At 41.1% G+C, this 19,777-nt stretch overlaps 1 protein-coding gene across 1 annotated transcript in view; it reads left to right on the top strand.

Moving 5' to 3' along the window:
• The window catches only part of LOC110051685 (MAM and LDL-receptor class A domain-containing protein 2-like), a 105,927-nt gene that overhangs the window by 82,098 nt on the left and 4,052 nt on the right, over positions 1-19,777 (top strand). Inside the window, exons 106-129 of the mRNA XM_020757743.2 lie at positions 3-307; positions 494-697; positions 2,063-2,227; positions 2,661-2,871; positions 3,463-3,699; positions 4,089-4,237; positions 4,769-5,099; positions 5,330-6,055; positions 6,167-6,427; positions 7,036-7,185; positions 7,394-7,713; positions 8,380-8,670; positions 9,307-9,508; positions 13,215-13,502; positions 13,818-13,996; positions 14,233-14,404; positions 14,543-14,671; positions 15,064-15,183; positions 16,221-16,287; positions 16,831-17,003; positions 17,462-17,528; positions 18,103-18,263; positions 18,563-18,632; positions 19,197-19,369. Coding sequence (XP_020613402.2) covers positions 3-307; positions 494-697; positions 2,063-2,227; positions 2,661-2,871; positions 3,463-3,699; positions 4,089-4,237; positions 4,769-5,099; positions 5,330-6,055; positions 6,167-6,427; positions 7,036-7,185; positions 7,394-7,713; positions 8,380-8,670; positions 9,307-9,508; positions 13,215-13,502; positions 13,818-13,996; positions 14,233-14,404; positions 14,543-14,671; positions 15,064-15,183; positions 16,221-16,287; positions 16,831-17,003; positions 17,462-17,528; positions 18,103-18,263; positions 18,563-18,632; positions 19,197-19,369 — 5,151 coding nt within the window. The remainder of the gene's footprint in view (positions 1-2; positions 308-493; positions 698-2,062; positions 2,228-2,660; positions 2,872-3,462; positions 3,700-4,088; positions 4,238-4,768; positions 5,100-5,329; positions 6,056-6,166; positions 6,428-7,035; positions 7,186-7,393; positions 7,714-8,379; positions 8,671-9,306; positions 9,509-13,214; positions 13,503-13,817; positions 13,997-14,232; positions 14,405-14,542; positions 14,672-15,063; positions 15,184-16,220; positions 16,288-16,830; positions 17,004-17,461; positions 17,529-18,102; positions 18,264-18,562; positions 18,633-19,196; positions 19,370-19,777) is intronic.

Raw genomic sequence — 19,777 nt, 5'->3', positions numbered from 1 at the left:
AGGTCAACCAACATCGACTCCATTTGGTTTTCACACGCGGCCAACTGGTTCATCTTGTGGTCTACAGCAGTATGTGTGTAAGAACCTCAGATGCGTTGACAAAGCTCAAATATGTAACTTCCAAGACGATTGTGGAGACAACTCAGACGAAATTCCTTGTGGCTCAAATTGTACATTTGAGGGTGATTGCTATAAGGGCTGGAGACAGTCTGCAGGATCTGACAACTTTAACTGGAAGAGGAAAAATGGAAAGACACCGAGTGTGGGGACAGGACCCAGCGCTGATCACACCCTGGGAACACCGCAGGTACATTGTTACAGATCATGTTACGCGCAATGGTGAATGCAGAGAGGCCTCTCTACTTAACTGAGTCAAGACACTCGCCATGTCCCCTTCCCCATAACTTTTAAATGAGCCTTCTTTTTCCAAGAAGTGATATAGAGTCATTTGTAATGTGCGAAGTTTTAATTCGTACCCTTCTTCTCCCACTAGGGATACTACATGTACATTGAAACATCTTCTGGCAGTGTAGGAGACAAAGCAGAGCTTACATCATACAGGTATTTTGTGTCAAGCCCTAACTGCAGGATGACACTTTGGTATCATATGTTTGGATCAGGGGTTGGACAATTGGACGTCAAGATAAAGAAATCGGATGGAACCTATGAGCTCAAATACTCCGTGGCTCAATCTCAGGTAACATCATGGTTATTGCACTACTTGTAAACCATTTCTACGGCTTAAAGGCCACACTGCGCGTCTACCTCTACAGAAACTATCACTCTCGTGCAAATCTCTCTCTATTCCTACTTTGGCGGCAAACATAACAACATTTACTGAAATGCTATGATTTGCATACCAAGTTTTTGACGATTGTACTTCACCTCATAGTTTGGTTTATAAGGCATTACATCCCACCCATCATACTTCAAAGTGTTATACACATTAAAACGGATTCCGCTCAAAGTTCGAGCTATAACTGCAAAAATGATATACTAAAAATCTACTAATAGCAAGGTAACTTTTGGAATACATTAGTTAACGCCCAAGTCGCTAGTGGAAGGAAGGTGCCTACGAAGCCCGGGGGCTGCAACCGCAGTCACATCCCCAAGGCGCTAGAACACCCGACTGGCCTGCCCAACCCGCAACCAAGCCACGAGTCTCCCCGCGCCAAGCCCCCTACAGGCACCCGTCACACTCAAGCCAGATGGCATTGGTGGAAAAAAAAAACGCTGAAAAGAGGGGGGGATAGGGAGGGAACGTCGAGAACCGCTAAACTATAATTCAATCCACAACGCCACACTAACAGAGCGATGAACACACTGCGAGCACATGGGACGACAACACACGTACTAACCAAAAATACCGCTGGACAATGTCAGCCCCAGGGCTCTCACGACCATATGACTGCTGCAAACGCTACAGAACGCACCAAACGCTAAACAAACGCTAACAGATGGCCAAGGCACTATCAAACGCCTACAAAAAAACGCTACTGACCAGACTAGCTCCTGGTCATAAACTATGTAAAATTTCATTGAACTATATCAAACGCTACAGAACGCACCAAACGCTCACAGACGGCCAAGACACTAACAACCGCCTATAAAAACGCTACTGACCAGACTAGCTCCTAGTCGTTAACTATGTTAAATTTCATTTAACTATATTTAATTTCTCTAAGTGACCCCGTGATTAAATTCTCAAGCGTTCTCGAGAAAGTTAAAGCCAAACCTCGTAAGAATGCTTAGAGTGTGTGTTCTTGTGTTTTTTAACTAACGCGTAACGTCTGTGTAATTGAAATATGGATAACTTCAAGTTTAATTTTCTCTCTCGGGGTCACCTTGAGAGATTTAGTCTCGATAAGTTCTTCTTTACTGTGTTCCAAATATTACCATGCTATCAGGTTTTTTTGGTAACTTAATTTTTGCCATTATTGCTCGAATGTTCTGCGGAAATCATCTTAACAGCTGCATGCACTAACAGTAAATATCAATAGGATGATTCTGCTAATTTGTATCCAGTTGTTGTCGCAAATAATGTACTTCTTGTACACCACAGGGTAACAACTGGAAAAAGACGACGATTGATATTGGTACATACAAGGACTTTGTGATCATCATCCAAGCTACTCGTGGATCGAGCTGGCAGGGCGATATTGCTATAGATGACATATCTTTCAGCAACTGCTTTGCGGATGTTGCCAGGAACTGTACTCAGAGTGAAGTAGGTTTTTCCGTTATTTTTTGACAACGAAAGACGTTTTACGTAGATACATACTGACGATTTTAAAAAGTGGTAATTAGAGAGGAGACAACACAAGTCAGTCGGTGTTTTAAGGATGTTTTGTTGTCTTCTTTGCGTCTATGACTCCTGTGAGCCATTCACTGGATTTTGCCATCGGATGAATTATTCCCTCTTTTCTTTACAGTGCAATTCGAGCATTTTCATTTTAATTTGAAATTCACATTCGGTTACTTTGGGTAATGTGATGTGGTCTTCCCTTTAAAGGCAGCAGACTTGAACGAAAGCTTACATTTTGCACCCTTTCTGAAGGGTATTTTTACCCTAGATCCGGATGATGTGTGCAGCGTAATGTCTGCTTACAATAGACCAATCCTACACTCACACAGTGTTTTTCTTTGTTGCGTCATTCAAGGTCAAATGTGCCGATAGTGGCCATTGTGTAACGGAACAAAGAGTCTGCGATCATGTTAAGGACTGTAAGGATGGCACTGATGAAAGCTCAGCACTCTGCTCCAGTCGTAAAGCAAGTTGTGACTTTGAAATCAACTGGTGTAACTGGTTTAACTATTGGTCTGATGATTTTAATTGGTTGCGTGGAAGTGCCATCGGAACAACCGGAACAGGTATGGAATAGGTTTTCAGCGGAAGGCCCAGGTAATGGTGATGAAAGACATATACCGTTTTAAAATTTAAAATTCGGGTAGCCAGGGTTTGTATCTAGTTGTAAACACTTTCCACGTTGTAGGCAAAAATTATAAGTCGCAGGCTTGGTTTGCTCAAAGCAATTCATGTCATCGACCTTCCGAAAGCTTGTGGCAAAGTTGTACCGGTCCTTCATTTAGGAAGTAGCTTTCATAAGTTTGATTAGTTAACTTCTGTCCACACAAAATCAAGAGTATAGAAATGAGCCCACATGGATGATGTGACGAGATTTGTAAAATTTGGGTTACATTACATGTAAAATGATCTTTTTCAAAGTGAATAACACAGTAAGGTTGACTCTTTCTTAAGAGGGATATCATTGGTTGGTGCGTTGCTCCTGTCTGCAACTTAGAATAAACGCTTTGTAAAAACGAACACGTATCTAAGATGGACAACTAGGGCCGGTGCTGAGAGTTTCTGTGCTTCTCAGAATTAATTGACACCTCACCTTACTGTGCGAACATTCGTACATATATATGTGGTTAATGGATGTCTTTGTAAATTTCACATAGGTCCAACAGGAGACCATACCACAGGAACTGGTTATTTCTTGTACATGGATTCATCAAGCCCCAGGCAACTGCTTGACCGCACGAGGCTGGCCCACCGTAATTTGTTCCCTGCTGGTCGCGGAGTATGTACTCTAAGATTTTACTACAACATGTACGGGTCAAAGCTGATGGGTTATCTCAAGGTGTACCTGTTGACGTCGGGCTACAGTCGCTGGGCAGAAGTTTGGAAAACAAGAGGTGCGTGCTATCAGAAACATGCTTGTCTACCATTCTTTTGTAACTACTTCAATTGGTTTTGCGTTCTTTGGTGTAGTATCCCATGATGGCTGACCCTTTCAGGACTCTTGCGGCTGATTGAAATTCAGTAAGCTTCAGTGTCTTTTTCACGAACCTATAGACAGAGGAACTGATCTATGACACGTCAGTTTAGAATGATGTGGAGAAAAAGTAGTTATAGACAGTGACTTTCGCAAACGAAATCGTTACAGCAGGCAGCTGTGGTTGAGAAAGGTGTCAAAACGTTTAAGCAACTATGTTTATACAAGGTCGTGTTTACAGCAAAACTGGCGAGGTGTCTTGTACATAAAATAAGTAAGAGATTGAGACAAGTTGTCTTGTGTTTGCAGGTGATCCAACCAATAGGAACTGGGTTCGTGCTGAGGTTCAGTTGAACTCGGGCTCTTCCTTCAGGGTTGGATTTGAAGGTATTGTTGGAGGAGATGACAAGACAGATATTGCTTTGGACGATATCAGCTTTTCAGCTGGCTGTTACAAGGTACATCTGTTGCTTCACTACATAGACTTACCACAAGTCGACCTCATGAGTTTCAGGGTAGAATAGCTAAGCGAGCGGAGCGAGCTGTGAGGTTTTAACCCTCGAAGCGGCGTTGTGAAGGTCGCGAGGCTGCCGAGCGAGCGACGAAGTCGCGGGAGGTCCTGCGGGAACTGAATAAACAAGACGAAGGACTTTTCTGAAAGTCTATTCACTACCTTGTTATCACGGTTGTCCAGTAGTAAACAGTAGAATTGTAAGGCCTGTATTAACATATACAGATATTTCCTAAGCTTGAGTGGCAGTCTCACTTTCAGTATCAATGTTCAAACTAAAATCAGGTAGTACACCGTGCAATTTGACTTTTGGAAGAAATATGAGATTTTTTTAATTGCTGGATAGACTATGAATATTCAGGCACTCAGGACACAGATCTGTAGCAAAAACGCGAAATCGTGAAAGGAGAAGCTGCGTTTTGAAATATAGAAACGTATAGGTCTGGACAAGGCCCTTAAGCAAGTATCATCTTTTTAGGGAGGTAGCCCTCCAGCTCCAACAGGCTCTGCACAATGTGCCAGCAATGAGTTCTACTGTAAAGCAGATGACTTGTGCATCAACATCAACTGGAAATGCGACGGAGAAAGAGATTGCACAGATGGCGCTGATGAGGATCCGCTAAAGTGTCCGTCTTCTACACAGCAACCTACTCCGCCTGCAGGGTCATCCCATCCTGGAGACTGCGACTTCGATAAAGACATGTGTCTCTGGAAGTCTGCCACGTTCGCAGATTTGACATGGACACGAAATAAGGGCCAGACACCCAGCTATCAGACCGGCCCAGATGGCGATCACCCGTCAGGTTCAGGTAATCAAGTGGACATTGTCTACAAGTAATGCAAAAATGTTACCGGTACTTAATAAATTGTGATTAACGGTGAGGTTAATGAGGGAAAGATCATGATATAAGCAAATTCAAGCCCTTGTCGTTCTGGGTAGTTGTTGAACGTAGGAATGTCAGAATAGTTCTTAATTCTAATTTTACAAAATGCATGAAAAGGACCATTTGACGCTAATTCACTGTGCTGTTCGTTATAGGATACTATGTTTACGCTGAAACCTCTGGCTATTATTTGGGCCACTTTGGAGAACTTTTGGGTCCCAACTTACGGCAATCTGCGACTTGCCAGATCTACTTCTGTTATAACATGAACGGCAAAGACATGGGAACCCTAAATATCTACCAGCGCTTTACAGATGATCCCAAACCTGATCAGACACAGAAGAGAGTCTGGACGAGGAGTGGCGATCAGGGAAACAAATGGCGCTGTACTTACGTTAACATCCCAAGTAAGAGGCAGTACTCCATTGTGTTTGAAGCTGTTCGTGGTAATGGCTATCGCTCTGACATCGCTATTGATGACATCAAGTTTGTTTACTGTTCTGCTCTTGGACCCACTCCTGGCCCAACACCTAGCCCCAAGCCTAATCTGATGGATGAAGATTTTGAGGACTGCGTCAGTTGCTGGGTCAACGAAAACGATGGCCATGACCAAATGGATTGGATTATCGGACGCGGAGAAACTGCCAGTCTGGGTACTGGTCCCTCCTACGATCACACCAATAAGAGCATATATGGACGATACCTGTACATTGATGCATCCAGCATTACCAGGCCCGGATGGAATCACGCTGATTTGGAGAGCAGGCTGCTTGTCGTGCAACGACGGTGTTACATGTCTTTCTGGTACCATATGTATGGCTCTGGGGTGGGTTCCCTGTGGATTGTGGCCTATGTGTATAATGATCCCAAAAATCTGGTTGGTAAGTTTCACTTGCACAAAATTTTTAAAGAAAACCGCATATGTCAAATAACTCTGTAGATGGATCGACTGAGGTTCCGACCTGACAGTATGGAATTCATTTTTTCTCTAGATCATAAACAAGTCGATCTATGGTACATGAGAGGTAACCGCGGTAATAAATGGCAGCCTGGAATGGTGAGCTTATTCAATCCAGAAACAGCAAACAAGACATCCAAAATAGTGATCAGTGGAATTAGAGGAACGGACTTCAGTGGAGATATAGCAATTGACGACATCCAATTCCACAATTGTGACTTTAAGGATGCTTTAACACCGTGCACAGAGAGGTTTCCCAAGTGTAATGATCAACCTTTCACCCGGCCAACACTGGGTACGTCTATAAATATGATTTCACCCTGTTAGGATGTGTGCTGGTGAGACCGTCCAGTTATTTTGTGGAGATTTGTCAGTAGGTAAACTACCTCTTTCAACAAGAGCAAATTAGTGGATCCCATATTAAACGAACACGCCTTACAAGGCAGCCAGAATTTTGTTCCTGAAATGTTCTTCCGCATAAGACTGCAAATAAGCGCCTAATGTCATGAAGAGGCCCCTTCTGTTACGCTTCTGCTGGTACCTTTTAGCCATCCATGAGGACACTTCCACTTAATATTTGCTCCATTAAGCTGCCACCGGGAATTTAGTGTACATAGTGCGGCCTTGTTTTCAAAAATCAAATAACCGATAGGTAGGAGAATCCAAATTAGAAGGCGAGTATTGATAAAGATGTTTTAACACACGTTCATCCTAAAGTGATACTGTTTTCACTAACCAAAGATAACTAGTGAAATCCTTACTTTCCGGCAATAAATTGACGTGCCTAGCTTTCCTTTTGCTGATTTATTACATTATAAGCGAGTACTAATCATTTTCCATGTACTAACCATGTCCAAAATTTGCATTTTTCAAACTGAAAAAATAATCGTGTTCTCAATACAGGTCCATTGACTGGTAACTGCAATTTTGAACAAGGCAGCTGTCACTGGAATAACACAGCCGTAAGTGATATGCCGTGGTATCTAAGAGAGGGAGCAACAGGAAGTGCAAACACTGGTCCTGACATAGATCACACCACAGGCACCTCAAGCGGTAGGATGCACATTGTTATCGTTATCTAGCAATTGAATCTCTAAGACATGTTTTAAATGGAAAACGAGAATGAGTGGTCAAATTGTTGTGTGGAACATCTCTTACGACTACTCGTTGGAATATGAACACGGCTATTTTCTACTTATAGCAGATGTTACGTTGTGTTGGTGATATAATTTTGTTTTTTTTGTTATTTTTTGTGGGTTAGGATACTACATGCATATTGAAGCCAGTTACTACGTCAAAGGTTCCCTGGCTATCCTGGAGGGTCCTTACATGATGCCGACCAAAAATTGTAAAATGACATTCTACTACCACATGTTTGGTGGTGACTGCGGCTCACTGCTTGTCTACATCAACAGTGGTGATGACGTTCGGCTGGTATTCAATCGGACGGGTCCTCGGGGGAAAAACTGGTTGAAAGGAGACGTACAATTAACGAGCGACTATGCCTTCCGAGTTCACATCACTGCTTCGCGAGGAAATAGTTACAAAGGCGACATAGCAATTGATGACATTTCATTTCAGGTAACACCACGCCAGAGGTCAGGGCCGGGTTGTTCAAAGCCCGATTAAGTTAACCCAGGATTAGCCAGAATTTTGATTTCAGTTTTGTAACTTTTTGGTGAGGTGTTCTGTTTACATTGTTTGCCCTTCAGTTTTGAGCGGTAGTAATCTCAAACTACACCAAATATAAGAGGTGAAAAACATTTTTAAACGAGAAAAAAAATATTACTTCAGTTAACGTTTAATCCTGGGTTAACGTTAACCGGCTTTCGAACAACCCGACCCCTGGGCCCGTTTCTCGAAGGTCCTGAGGAGGTTTCGAGCCCGGAAAGTCGTAGCAAAATCTCAAGCCTTATGATTACAGAGCTGTTTTATTTGCATATTCGTAACATGAACAGAGCTTTTCTTCATACAAGGAGTTTCAGGCGTATACACTTCTCTGTTTTTAGATACAGATTATCTAAAAATGGCTTTGCGGGCCCGAAAAGTTTCCGGGGCTTTCGAGAAACGGGACCCTGGTCTATAGGCTAATTATTCAGTTATTTTGTGTTTTGCGTCATCACTTTTGTCAAGATCATTTCAATTTCATTCTGCTCAGATAATTTGGCTCGATGTCCGTTGAATACTGTGATTAGCTGATACACTGTGGCAAGTACAATCAACACCTTGTTTTAAACTATCTTGTAGGGTCAATGCTTATTCACAGATGACAATGCGTTGAGGTATGGCGACAAAGCTTTAAATACAGGCTGCTCGGATGGTGCACGAGAAGGTTTCTTCACTCACCCTACTGTAGCAGGCTGTAAGGGCTGGTGGCAAGGTCGCAAGAACCTTAGAGCCCAACCCTCCTCTGCTGGAGCCAAATGCGGAGATGACGTCGGAAACTTGGGTCGTTCCTGCAGTCAGCCAGCTGACTTGTGCCAGACAGGGTGGCATGTCTGTGGAACGTTTGGAGACGTTTTTGAAATTGACAACCGAGTAATTGTTTTGTTGCATTTATTTATAAGTTATAAGACATTACCCATCCTGAATCGAACGCCACAATGCTACTGATTTATTAAACTCACACTACTTCATTAGTAGTACTGAGTACGTTTTATCAATCTATAGCTATTTTCTGTGCCAAGTTTAAACTGATTCAGTTTCTAGTCATGCTGTTATGCCTTACAGACATTTTCTTGTGCGGTTTTAATAAGTCTGTTAACTATGCTTTCCTGTTTCTTCTGGCGTGTACTTTTCTATTTATCCTCAGCTTTGTATTAACATTTAATGATTCTCTGATAAATTAGATCAGATTAATAATACCGACGGCAAGTAAGTTCAGACGTGCAGTTGCGGGAAACTCAGGCAACTTCGATGTTACTATTCATTTAGTGATATGGCGTGGGATAAATTGGAGTGCTTTCAGTCAATCAATCAAATAATATTACTTACAGTGGCGTTATAGTATACAAAAGTTAAATGACGCAAATGTTCATTTATTAATTTTTGATTTTTAAGAATCCGCTATGAAAATTATACTCAAAAATTATTGATGTCTGTGCTAAAAAGACAATTTTGCTTCTTTTTTAACTGGATAAAGCTCGTAAAATTGTTGTTATTATTGTTGTTCAGACAAATGGAATCGACTGTCAAAGGGCTGGCTATGGCCATTTCAGTGCCGGTATCAACCACTGTAAGACCAACAGTGGGGGAGGTGATGGCTGCAAACGAGTGGTGCCCAGAGTTGATTATGGGTGTGGCCAATACCACGAAAGTTGCTCAGAACCCCTGTGTTGTGGCGCTACTTGCCAAGGCCCAGACTCCTGTGATTCAGGTAACGCGAAATAATGCAACAATTGTGTCATGTTAGGTCTGTTGTAGATTACGCATTGCACTTAAATATTTCACGAGTCCCATTCTTGAGTACTCGTGAATATCACAGATGTTCATCGCACATTGCGTAAAGTAAAATAATCTAATCAATCACTTTGTTCAAGTGTGGAAGTGTTTAAGAGTGCCTGCCTGTAAAAATCAGACAAATTCTTAATTTCGCGGCAAGGGTCGAAAATTCGATTTCGCTCATATTCTTATGGTAGATAGGCTAGGGCATGACAAAAACTACTGGACAGTTTTTTTTGGCAAAATATCCTTTTATTTCAAAGAAATATGCAAATTACCAAATTCCGTTAAAATCGTCATTTGACGCACCATTTTATTAAACAAGTTTGAGAGCCTCGCATGCAAAACCACATCATTCTTCCGTCTTTAAAACACTCAAATATTTTTGTGCAATGTTTAAATGTGTACTGGGTTGATTTTAGGGAATGTGGCGTTGTCTTTTTGGGTGCACAATAATTAAATTTCGAAGACATGTATTTCATTCACTTAAAAGTACTTCGTGAATATAATTAATTTTCACCATGTGCGAAACCTTCAAATGGACCAAGCTTCTGGTGGTTGAATCGCAGAAGGATGGTCTACAGATTCCTGTAAAAATTTCTTTGGGCAAATGATTGTGAGCGACGCGAGAGCTTTTCAAAGTACGTCAAAAATGCAAATATTTGACCATCCGTCGTCAAATTTCAATTTACGAGTTAGACGTATATTTTAGCATGCGCCACATGACTTGACCTATGTTAAGTTGAAATAGACACAGAGCTGATAATTTCGAAATGTTCTAACCTCATTTGCTGTAAAAGGCAGGTCCAAAGCCGATTTGACGTGTTTCTCTCACCATTCGTCGCACAAAAAGCAGAAGTTTGCTTTTGTTTACATAACGTCCGATGTACATCGCCAACTGTCAACTTATTTAACGGTCGAATACGATGAATCTGTGACCCTCGTTCGACACACATGATCACCACTGCATCTAAGTCAAAAACGGCTGAGTCATTCGTAGATAGTTGCTTGCTTTGCACTACACCAAAATATTACGTTTGATCATCATGGTTTGATTGCTTGAATCCTTGCTTGCAGCGGTTCCTTGTTCGTCACGCAATTCTGTCATCCCATTTTAGGGGGTAGGGGTGGGACAATTTCTATCCTAATACGTAAGGCTCCGTAAGGCTTGGAATCACTGGGAGCACACAATCGTGTTGAGTAGGAGGAGATTAAATTAAGAAATGAAAAGAAAGAATAATTTACCATTGCCCCTGTTGTTATCTTTTACTCGACCACCGCTACCTACTATGCCCCTGCGTAATACTATAACGTTAAACTCATACCTAGGTCTTTTCGCGCTATGCAATTATTTTTGGTTTACATGTAATACAGTGGGCTACCCTCGGGGAAATGGGTGGCGACCGCTTAATGGGGCTAGCCGCTTAAATAGAGGTTGGTGTACCTTGAATATTTAATTTCGCACTATCGGGCTATAAATTTCTTGGTGAACATGGAGTCAATTCAATACAATCATGATAGACGTGTGTTTGAATTATCACTCGTCATGCACCTTCAATTTCAGACTCTTATCTGCCATCGCCCTTTCCAAAACAAAGTTCTTAAATTTTGGGTGGCCGCTTAATAGGGGTAAAGACAATAATGAAACCCTTGTCGGAATGACCAAATGATGGCCGCGGAGGTAACCGGTCAATAGGTGTTTTATTTACAATATTTCACTGACGATAATTTTGGACTGTATTGAAAACAGTCCTCTATTTTCTGTTATATACCAATGCCTCGCCACTAAGCAAACAAAATACGCCAAATAAAATGGCATGGCCAGGGCTATTTACTCACGTAATTACTAATTAAATTTAGTCTGTTTTTCTCACGAATTAGACACGTTGTGATTTCCTATTTTTATCTCAGCTAGTTCTTGCTTCATCAATCTATAATTTTTTTTATGGCGATTTTCTTAAAATTCTAGTGAGTACAGGTACCAGCTTTATCAGCTGTTGTCTGAAACATCAGAACGTACAACAAACGTGATTTGGACCGAGGCCACGTACACTATTGAATATGATTATATAAATATACACATATATTATTATATATATGAAAAAACAGATGAACAATGATTAAATTGTTTCACTTATCCTGAGAGTACTCTATACAAAATAGATCAAAATGTGCAGCATATGCCGTGACAGCATTGCGTGACGAACAATAACGGCTGTAAGATTGTGCTGCGCCGACACGCTTATCAGCAATGGTCAGCAATCGATCAAACGCAATATTTTGGCGCAGCGCAAAGCAAGCAACTATCTACAAATGACTCAGCCGTTTTAGACCTAGATGCAGTGATGTTCATATGCGCAGAAAGATGGTCACAGATTCATAGTATTCGACCAATAATAGGTCGACAGTAGGCGATGTACATCGGACGTTAACCTTGTGTAAACAAAAGCAAACATCTGCTTTACGTGCGACGAATGGTGAGAGATCGACTAGAAACACGTCAAATCGGCTTTGGACCTGCCTTTTACATCAAATAAGGTTGGAACATTTCGAAATTATCAGCTCTGTGTCTATTTCAGCTTAACATAGGTCAAGTCATATGGCGCATGCTAAAATATACGTCTAACTCGTAAATTGAAATTTGACGACGGATGGTCAAATATTTGCATTTTTGACGTACTTTGAAAAGCTCTCGCGTCGCTCACAATCATTTGCCCAAAGAAATTTTTACAGGAATCTGTAGACCATCCTTCTGCGATTCAACCACCAGAAGCTTGGTCCATTTGAAGGTTTCGCACATGGTGAAAATTAATTATATTCACGAAGTACTTTTAAGTGAATGAAATACATGTCTTCGAAATTTAATTATTGTGCACCCAAAAAGACAACGCCACATTCCCTAAAATCAACCCAGTACACATTTAAACATTGCACAAAAATATTTGAGTGTTTTAAAGACGGAAGAATGATGTGGTTTTGCATGCGAGGCTCTCAAACTTGTTTAATAAAATGGTGCGTCAAATGACGATTTTAACGGAATTTGGTAATTTGCATATTTCTTTGAAATAAAAGGATATTTTGCCAAAAAAAACTGTCCAGTAGTTTTTGTCATGCCCTAGCCTATCTACCATAAAAATATGAGCGAAATCGAATTTTCGACCCTTGCCGAGTTATTTTCCATTTTTATGGACAGGGACTCTTAACACTACTTTAGTACATTAATTGGCGGACAAGCAAACAAATATTGTAAATTGAACAGAAACTTGTTAAAAATCCCAACTGGTGAGACGAGACCAGTTGGCTATTTACTCCGGATCACAAATCCAGCGCCCTTAACCACTAGGCCACGCTGTCTCTCCGTGTATTCAAGTGTCCAAGACGTGTGCCTTGAATACTCTCGGATTCTACTCAGCTCGTTTAGTTCTTACTATTTTGAGTAGTTTTTTTCGCTTATTTAAGTTTAATTTGTTTTTTGCTATGTGATATTCTATGTATTAAGCAAAATAAAATGGTTGTTGTTGTTGATTCTATGGCATCACCGTTGCATATTCGAGGCTAGAATAATCTAGGAAATTTTGTGTTTGGCGCAGTGATTGACATTACAGTGTTTTTTTGCCAATTAATCGCTGTGTCCTGCCCAGGTGTGTTCAAGGGAATGACTCGCTACACTGCTGCTGCTGGCAGTCTGGAAGGTTGTTCATTCATGTCAGCTGGTAATGCCGGTGGGATCATGTGCTGCAAAGATGACAGTACTACCCCCACCTTCCCACCAACATCTGTACCTACTGGCGGGGCGTGTGACTTTGAAGGAGGCATGTGCAATTGGATTGTTAACCAGTTAACACCGGGAAAGTTTACTCGTCGCAGAGGAGAGACGCCGAGCCGAAACACTGGTCCACGTTACGACAACACCAAACAAGATTCAACAGGTAAACTGCTGACACATTCATTCATTCGTTTAGTTCTGAGGGGACGGGGAAAGGGGGGATACCAGACTGAAAGGGGAGTCGAGATGGGGGTTAAAAGGGCGCTTTTTTCGATATGGAAGTATTTCCTACTGCAATCACACCTGCTGTCATCATTTTAATGACATTTTCTGATCATTCCCAACTGCTTGAATGGAATTTCTCACAGTAGCACAAATTGTATGGCTACTTAAGTCTTTCTCACCCAACTATTCATAGTCAAAGAGAACATTTACTTGATTTTTACCAATTGCTTATCTTTCTGTTTGTTTCCTTTAGGGTATTACCTGTATATGGATGCAACAAATTTAAATCCCAAAGACACAGCGGAAGTGTCATATCACTTTTCGGACGTGTCACAGTCGTACTGTCAGATCAACTTCTTCTATTTTATGTATGGCGCTGGTCTAGGTGTTTTACGTTTGATAGTAAAGCCAAAAGGTGGACAAAGCGAAGAGGTATTGTATAGTTGTTTTATTTACATACATGTAGGCTCAGTTGAGTGTGTTACTATAGTTCTGCCTTGTCCAAGACGGACTGTGAAGTGTGGAGTGTTGTAAATTACTACAAGATTGAAGTTTCTTGCTAAACCGGGACAGCCATTACGGGTGATGCCTCTCACTAACTATGGGGCTCTCCTTGGTTTCCCTTACCATCCATTCCCATTTCAGTGACCCTCCTTCTCTTTCGTTAGGTTTGGAAGGTTGCTGGAAATCAGGGTGATGGCTGGATTAGGGGTGTGCACAACTTCAGCGATCTTATCAAGAACAAGACGTCTTTTACAGTCACCTTTGAAGCAGAACGTGGCCCGACCGATGAGAGCGATATTGCCATCGACGACATCACACTTACACCATGTACCCATGGTAAGTCTAATCCATACTTCTCTGGGAATACGAAAACGTATTTTGAAAGCTGGAAAGGTTCGCCAGTCATTGTAGAAATTATAGAGTGAGATCAAATGAAAGGGCAATTTAAAAGTGCTTTCCATTTTAATTTCTTAGTGAACACAGGTCAGTGTAGGCGAGACCAGTTCCGATGCAGAAGTGGTGAATGCATCAAATCAAGCTTCGTTTGTGACCGTTTCCCAGATTGTTTAGATCATTCAGATGAAGGAGCAAACGCCAACTGCCGTAAGTATTCCATTCCTTAAAATGCTGTGTACTTTGTGGTGTGCAGTTCATAGCATGAGCAGGTCACTGAAAAACATGATGTGATTGGCATTAAACGTTACACGTGATTTGTTATCACTCATTTCAAATTTGTCAAACCTTAGCATAAACTTTTGCTCCCGAGGTACAGCACAGTTGGTCTCCTTTTGAATTAAATATTTTCGATAAATAAGCACAAAGGAAGCTACACACTTCTTTTTTGTCTGTGGAACTCCTGGGTTTAGTTCGCGTAACTGTTCTGCCAAACTTCAATTTGGTGGCAAATCATGCAACGACCGCAGCATTGTACAGAAGTCCAAGTATTTTTTACAGTTGATGTTCTTGCCTAATACTTTATTTATTTGAATTCGCAGCGAACCGAGATTGTGGTAATCTCCAGATATACTGTCCAAAGAATGATAAATGTCTGAACAAGTCTTCGCAGTGCGATGGCAAGAAAGACTGTGATGACTGGAGCGATGAGGCACATTGTGGTAAGCGGAATGCACGTGACACCCTTCACACAGCTCTACCTTTTACGCACTTTTCATCAACAGTGACAAATTTTCAGTTTTCCTCAGAAATTATTCAGTTGTGAATATATATGTGTAAATCATTGTAATAGGCAGGATCGCTTAGGGCCACGAGAAAAACCTTCCGTATTTTTCATTTGATAAGACCATTTTCGAGTTGCCTTTAGCCTCCGTGCCAAAACGAGTCTTCGAACGAAAACATTCAAACAATTTCATTTTCATGCAAATCAAACTCATTTTCATATGAAACATTTTACACGAGGACTCGTTTTGAAACAGAGGCAAGGGGTAGTGCGGAAATGTGGTGTGATAGCCGGCAGGAATCAACTACTCACACACTGAGGAGAAATGTTACATGTAGATCTATGTTTGTCAGAACGTGGTGGACACATGATGTTTAAAGAGAGCAAGGATTCAAGAACTGACATTATGACATAACTAAAGCAAAGCGCGCGCTCTGATTGGTTAATTTAGCGTCTACTATTTGCCCATGAGTGTACGCTGCTGACGTGTGTGCTAATGTTTACAAAGCAAATCTTTTGACAGACATTGTTTCCAAAGTAATGGCCGACGTCCTTCTGCCAGAAATACGAAATTGTCTTCACAGTTGTCTGGAGATGAAACTTTATCGAGTTACTGGTGTGCAGTCGGTTGTCATGAATGAATTTTCGCGCGGTTGTTTTCTCTTGTCATGCAAGACTACACGAACATTTTTTTGTGATGTAGCTGAATGAAAGGACTTCTGTTGTTCCAATGTCTCAATGTTATGTTATAAAACAAATGGTAAACGCCATAGCGTGCACTATTGAGTTATAGATGCACGCGGGAGGTTGCTAAGCACGAAAGAAGCGTAAGAGTCGCACGAGGCGATAGCCGAGTGCGACTCTAGCTTCTTGAGTACTTAGCAAACCTCCCGCGTGCATCTATAACTCAATAGTGCACGCTATGGTGTTTACCATGTGTTAATTAATAGTTTGTGATATTTACTTCATCTCCAGCATGTACTCAGGGATATTGTGTCAATGGAAAGTGCCAGTTAGACAACCAGGGACGCCCAGACTGTGTGTAAGTGTCGACAACTAGTGCACATACTTGTAAGTTTTGGGGTTTTCTAAGCTGTGTATCACTTTCATGGAGCGTCGTGCAACGTCATATTGGAGGGGCGGATTCGCGCCACTGTTAATGATTTTAGATACATATTTTTAAAGAAATAATAAAACTTTAAATTATCCACTTTATTGCTGGAACAGTGAATATTACTGGGGAAGCAGTGATAGCGCAGTGGTGAAAGTACTCGTTTCTCATCGAACTGGGTTGAGTTTGTTGTTGGTTCTCGCCCTGCTCCAAGAGTATTTCTCTGGATTCTCGTCTCCCACCGAAGAGGGTTCATTTTTTTTTTGTTGGTTTTCGCCTTGCTCCGAGGGTTTTTCTCCAGATACTCCGGTTTTCCTCCCTCCTGAAAAACCAACATTTTCAAATTCCAATTCGAGCAGGAGAGTTAGGGCTGATGTGGCTTCCTCTCTAAACATTGTAATTAAGTCATTTATTTGCTGCAAAGAATATAGTTTTATCGAACTTACCGGAGTTACCGTTTTCGTTGTTTCCTAGTTGCAACGCTAATTACGCTGGTACGAGATGTCAAAATTGCACCAATTGTAAGTGTCCTGCCGATCAGATTCAGTGTAAAGTGGGTCAGTGGTTCTGCGCAAAGAAAGCCGACATCTGTAATGGAATAGTGAAGTGTGGTCTCAGTCCAGATGACTTTGTAAAACTTTGCAATGGTGAGAATTTCGTGGATTGAAATACTTTTAAATTGCATATGAAGCCAGAAAAGTTCACTGGATACTTCGACATTTATCACTTTTAAGACGTGATTCCAAAGGTTAAAACGTGTTAGAAGGAAAGCCGTTTTATACTGTCTGGAAATTGTGCTGTTTTTTTTCTTACAGTTAGTAACAGGTTTTCAAATGGCGCAACCAAAATGCGACATGAAAACGGCATTGATTTACAGGAAATGTCCAATCCGTGATCACCTGACAATATATCAACTCAGTTACAATATTATAGGGTCTTGTAGCGGTTTTCAAACTGACTCTGTGCTCTGGTGAACTTTCCAGTTTGCAGTCGTTTTATTGGCATATTCATTGACAAAGGAAATCATTTGTCGGAAAGCGACTCTGTGGTTCAGGTACCAAGTTGTACAGGTTTTTTTCTAATTATTGTTTCTCATTTGTTGCAGAATGTGCGGCAAATTACTGTTCTCATGGTGGAACATGTTACATGGATAATGGAAAGCCGGCCTGCAAGTAATTACCTCCCTTTTAAGTGAACATTAAGCATTTATTGGATCGGGGTTTAGTGAAGGTTGTTGCTGATAAAGACCGATAAAGAATTTGTCACAAACTGCAGTTTTATGACACATCATTGCAAAATAACTTTTCTGTTAGTAGAACTTACATTTAAGTGTGACAGGATCTGTGCATTATGTGAGGGACATCATTCGTAAGATGTTCTCTGTATTTTCCCTCATTTTTGTCCCGATCCTTCTCTTGTTATGAAATTCTTTAAATTTTGGTTAGAGGACTTCTTTGGTGGTGGTCGTGCTTTCCGCACCTTTAGATTCCTCTTTTTTCATGAAATAAATTGAACTGCTTAACAGAAACACTCGCCGCCATGTTAGTGGACTCCCACGCTACATAGCGCGACTAATAAAACTAAAACAGGATATATTGCCATACTATGTTAGGAAGGTGAAAAAGAGTTTAGTGGAACATGCACTTACAACTATAGTTATTAGCACCCTGCAAAGTTTTGAGAGAGTTTCTGTTCTCTGCTATGTTGCTAGAAACATAATTTTATTTGGATTTCTTTATATTTCAGTTGTCCATCTGGTTATGTGGGCAAACGATGCGAGCAGTGCGATAGCTCGAAATCTCTGGTGGCTTGTGGCACAAATGGACCGTGTGTCAAGATAAATGATGTCTGCAACAAACAAAGAACGTGTCCATTTACTCCAAAAGAGATCATCAATCTCTGCGGAGGTCAGTGTTGTTTTGTTCAGTTTTTTTAAAAGGCGCCCATCCAGTAGGCATGGTAACGCTTATCACTTATTCATCACCGTGAGCTTATAATATCCCTTTTCACATTTGAATTATAGTAAAATTTAACGTGCGTTTGAGGCAATCTGGGGAAGGAAGAAAAACACAAGTGCCGGAAAATGCCTCATATCCACGTTGGATTATGTTATGGTGTATTCCACTCGTCATCAATTCTCCTTGCCAACTTACATCTTGTGAATGTTAAATCTTTAGCTGGAGTAATCCTGTCGTTGTATTTTCAGATTGCTCACCTTCGGATGTCTGTGCAAATGGATGGTGCGCGTTCGATAAATCTGGCTTCAGGATTTGTATGTAAGTATTCAAATTACTTTCAGCCAAACAGTACAATATTAACAGCAACTGTGATGGCCTGAAGGCTGGTGCATTGATCAGACTCGACACGTAAAAGGCCAGCAACTGTCTGTGTTGTATGCGTCATTGATAGGGAACATGCACAAGGCTAGGTTATTTTCTCACTGTCAGCAATTTGCATTCAAGTAGAGTAACAATCACCGAGATTCATTTTAAACCGATTAAGAGACTGAGTGATAATCCATTGCTTCGCGATGGCTCCTACTTAAACCGTAAAGCGCGGCACGTGCAAAGATTTGATGGCCAAATAGGAGTCTTTCCTCAATACATCTGTATTTCAACGCCAAAAAGTGCAAATTACTCTGGAAATTGTAATAGTTTGAGTCTGCCAACTGTGTCCGGGGGGAGGATGTGCGAGTGGGGGTAAATGGCTGGGTAAACTGCAGCAAATTTGTAGATGTGTAATCGATAACCTTCTCTGTAAGGCATGCAGTGTTCGGAGTCATTTTATTTCTTACTGACCGTCGCAAGTAATGACCCAGGAATGTATTTGTGCTGTTGCAGTTGTCCATTTGAATACAATGGGGTTAAGTGTGATAAGAAGATTCCAAATAACTGTACAAATCAGTCGCCAGCTTTACAGCCGTGCTCAGGAAAATGTGTCAGTAAAGAATCCATTTGTTCTCGCAACAAAACTTGCAGTTACTCGGATAAGCAGATTGACTACAACTGTGGAGGTAAGGGACTGTCTAGAGGCTGGTTAAAACCAGAACTTACGGTTCGTTTCTTTTGGATGATCTAGGCCTGCGATCGCTTGGATCATGGTGCATCAATGGCAGCGATGAATCCTATTCATGAGCTGTACCATGATCCGGGTCATCCCAGAGAAATGCACCTTTAAACGTTGTTTCGTTTCTTTTGACTGACATCAGTTTTCAGCAGCTTTGTTAAAAGATCAAGGTCCAAACAATTGTTAATATTAAGGGAAAACACGTGAAAATATATACCTTTCAGCGCTGTTCTGTCTTTGTCTCCGACTTTTTATGGAATCTAAAAAAGCCATTATAAATTTAAACTGAAAGGCTCAGGGAATTTTCCAATTTTTATGAAGAGAAAAGAAATGAGACGTTAGGGAAAAAGTTGCG

The sequence above is a fragment of the Orbicella faveolata genome, unplaced genomic scaffold (genome assembly GCF_042242905.1).
Source record: "Orbicella faveolata isolate gen_17 unplaced genomic scaffold, um_ofav_v1 contig_46, whole genome shotgun sequence".
Classification (NCBI taxonomy): domain Eukaryota; kingdom Metazoa; phylum Cnidaria; class Anthozoa; order Scleractinia; family Merulinidae; genus Orbicella; species Orbicella faveolata.
This window is presented reverse-complemented; position numbering and strand designations above follow the sequence as displayed.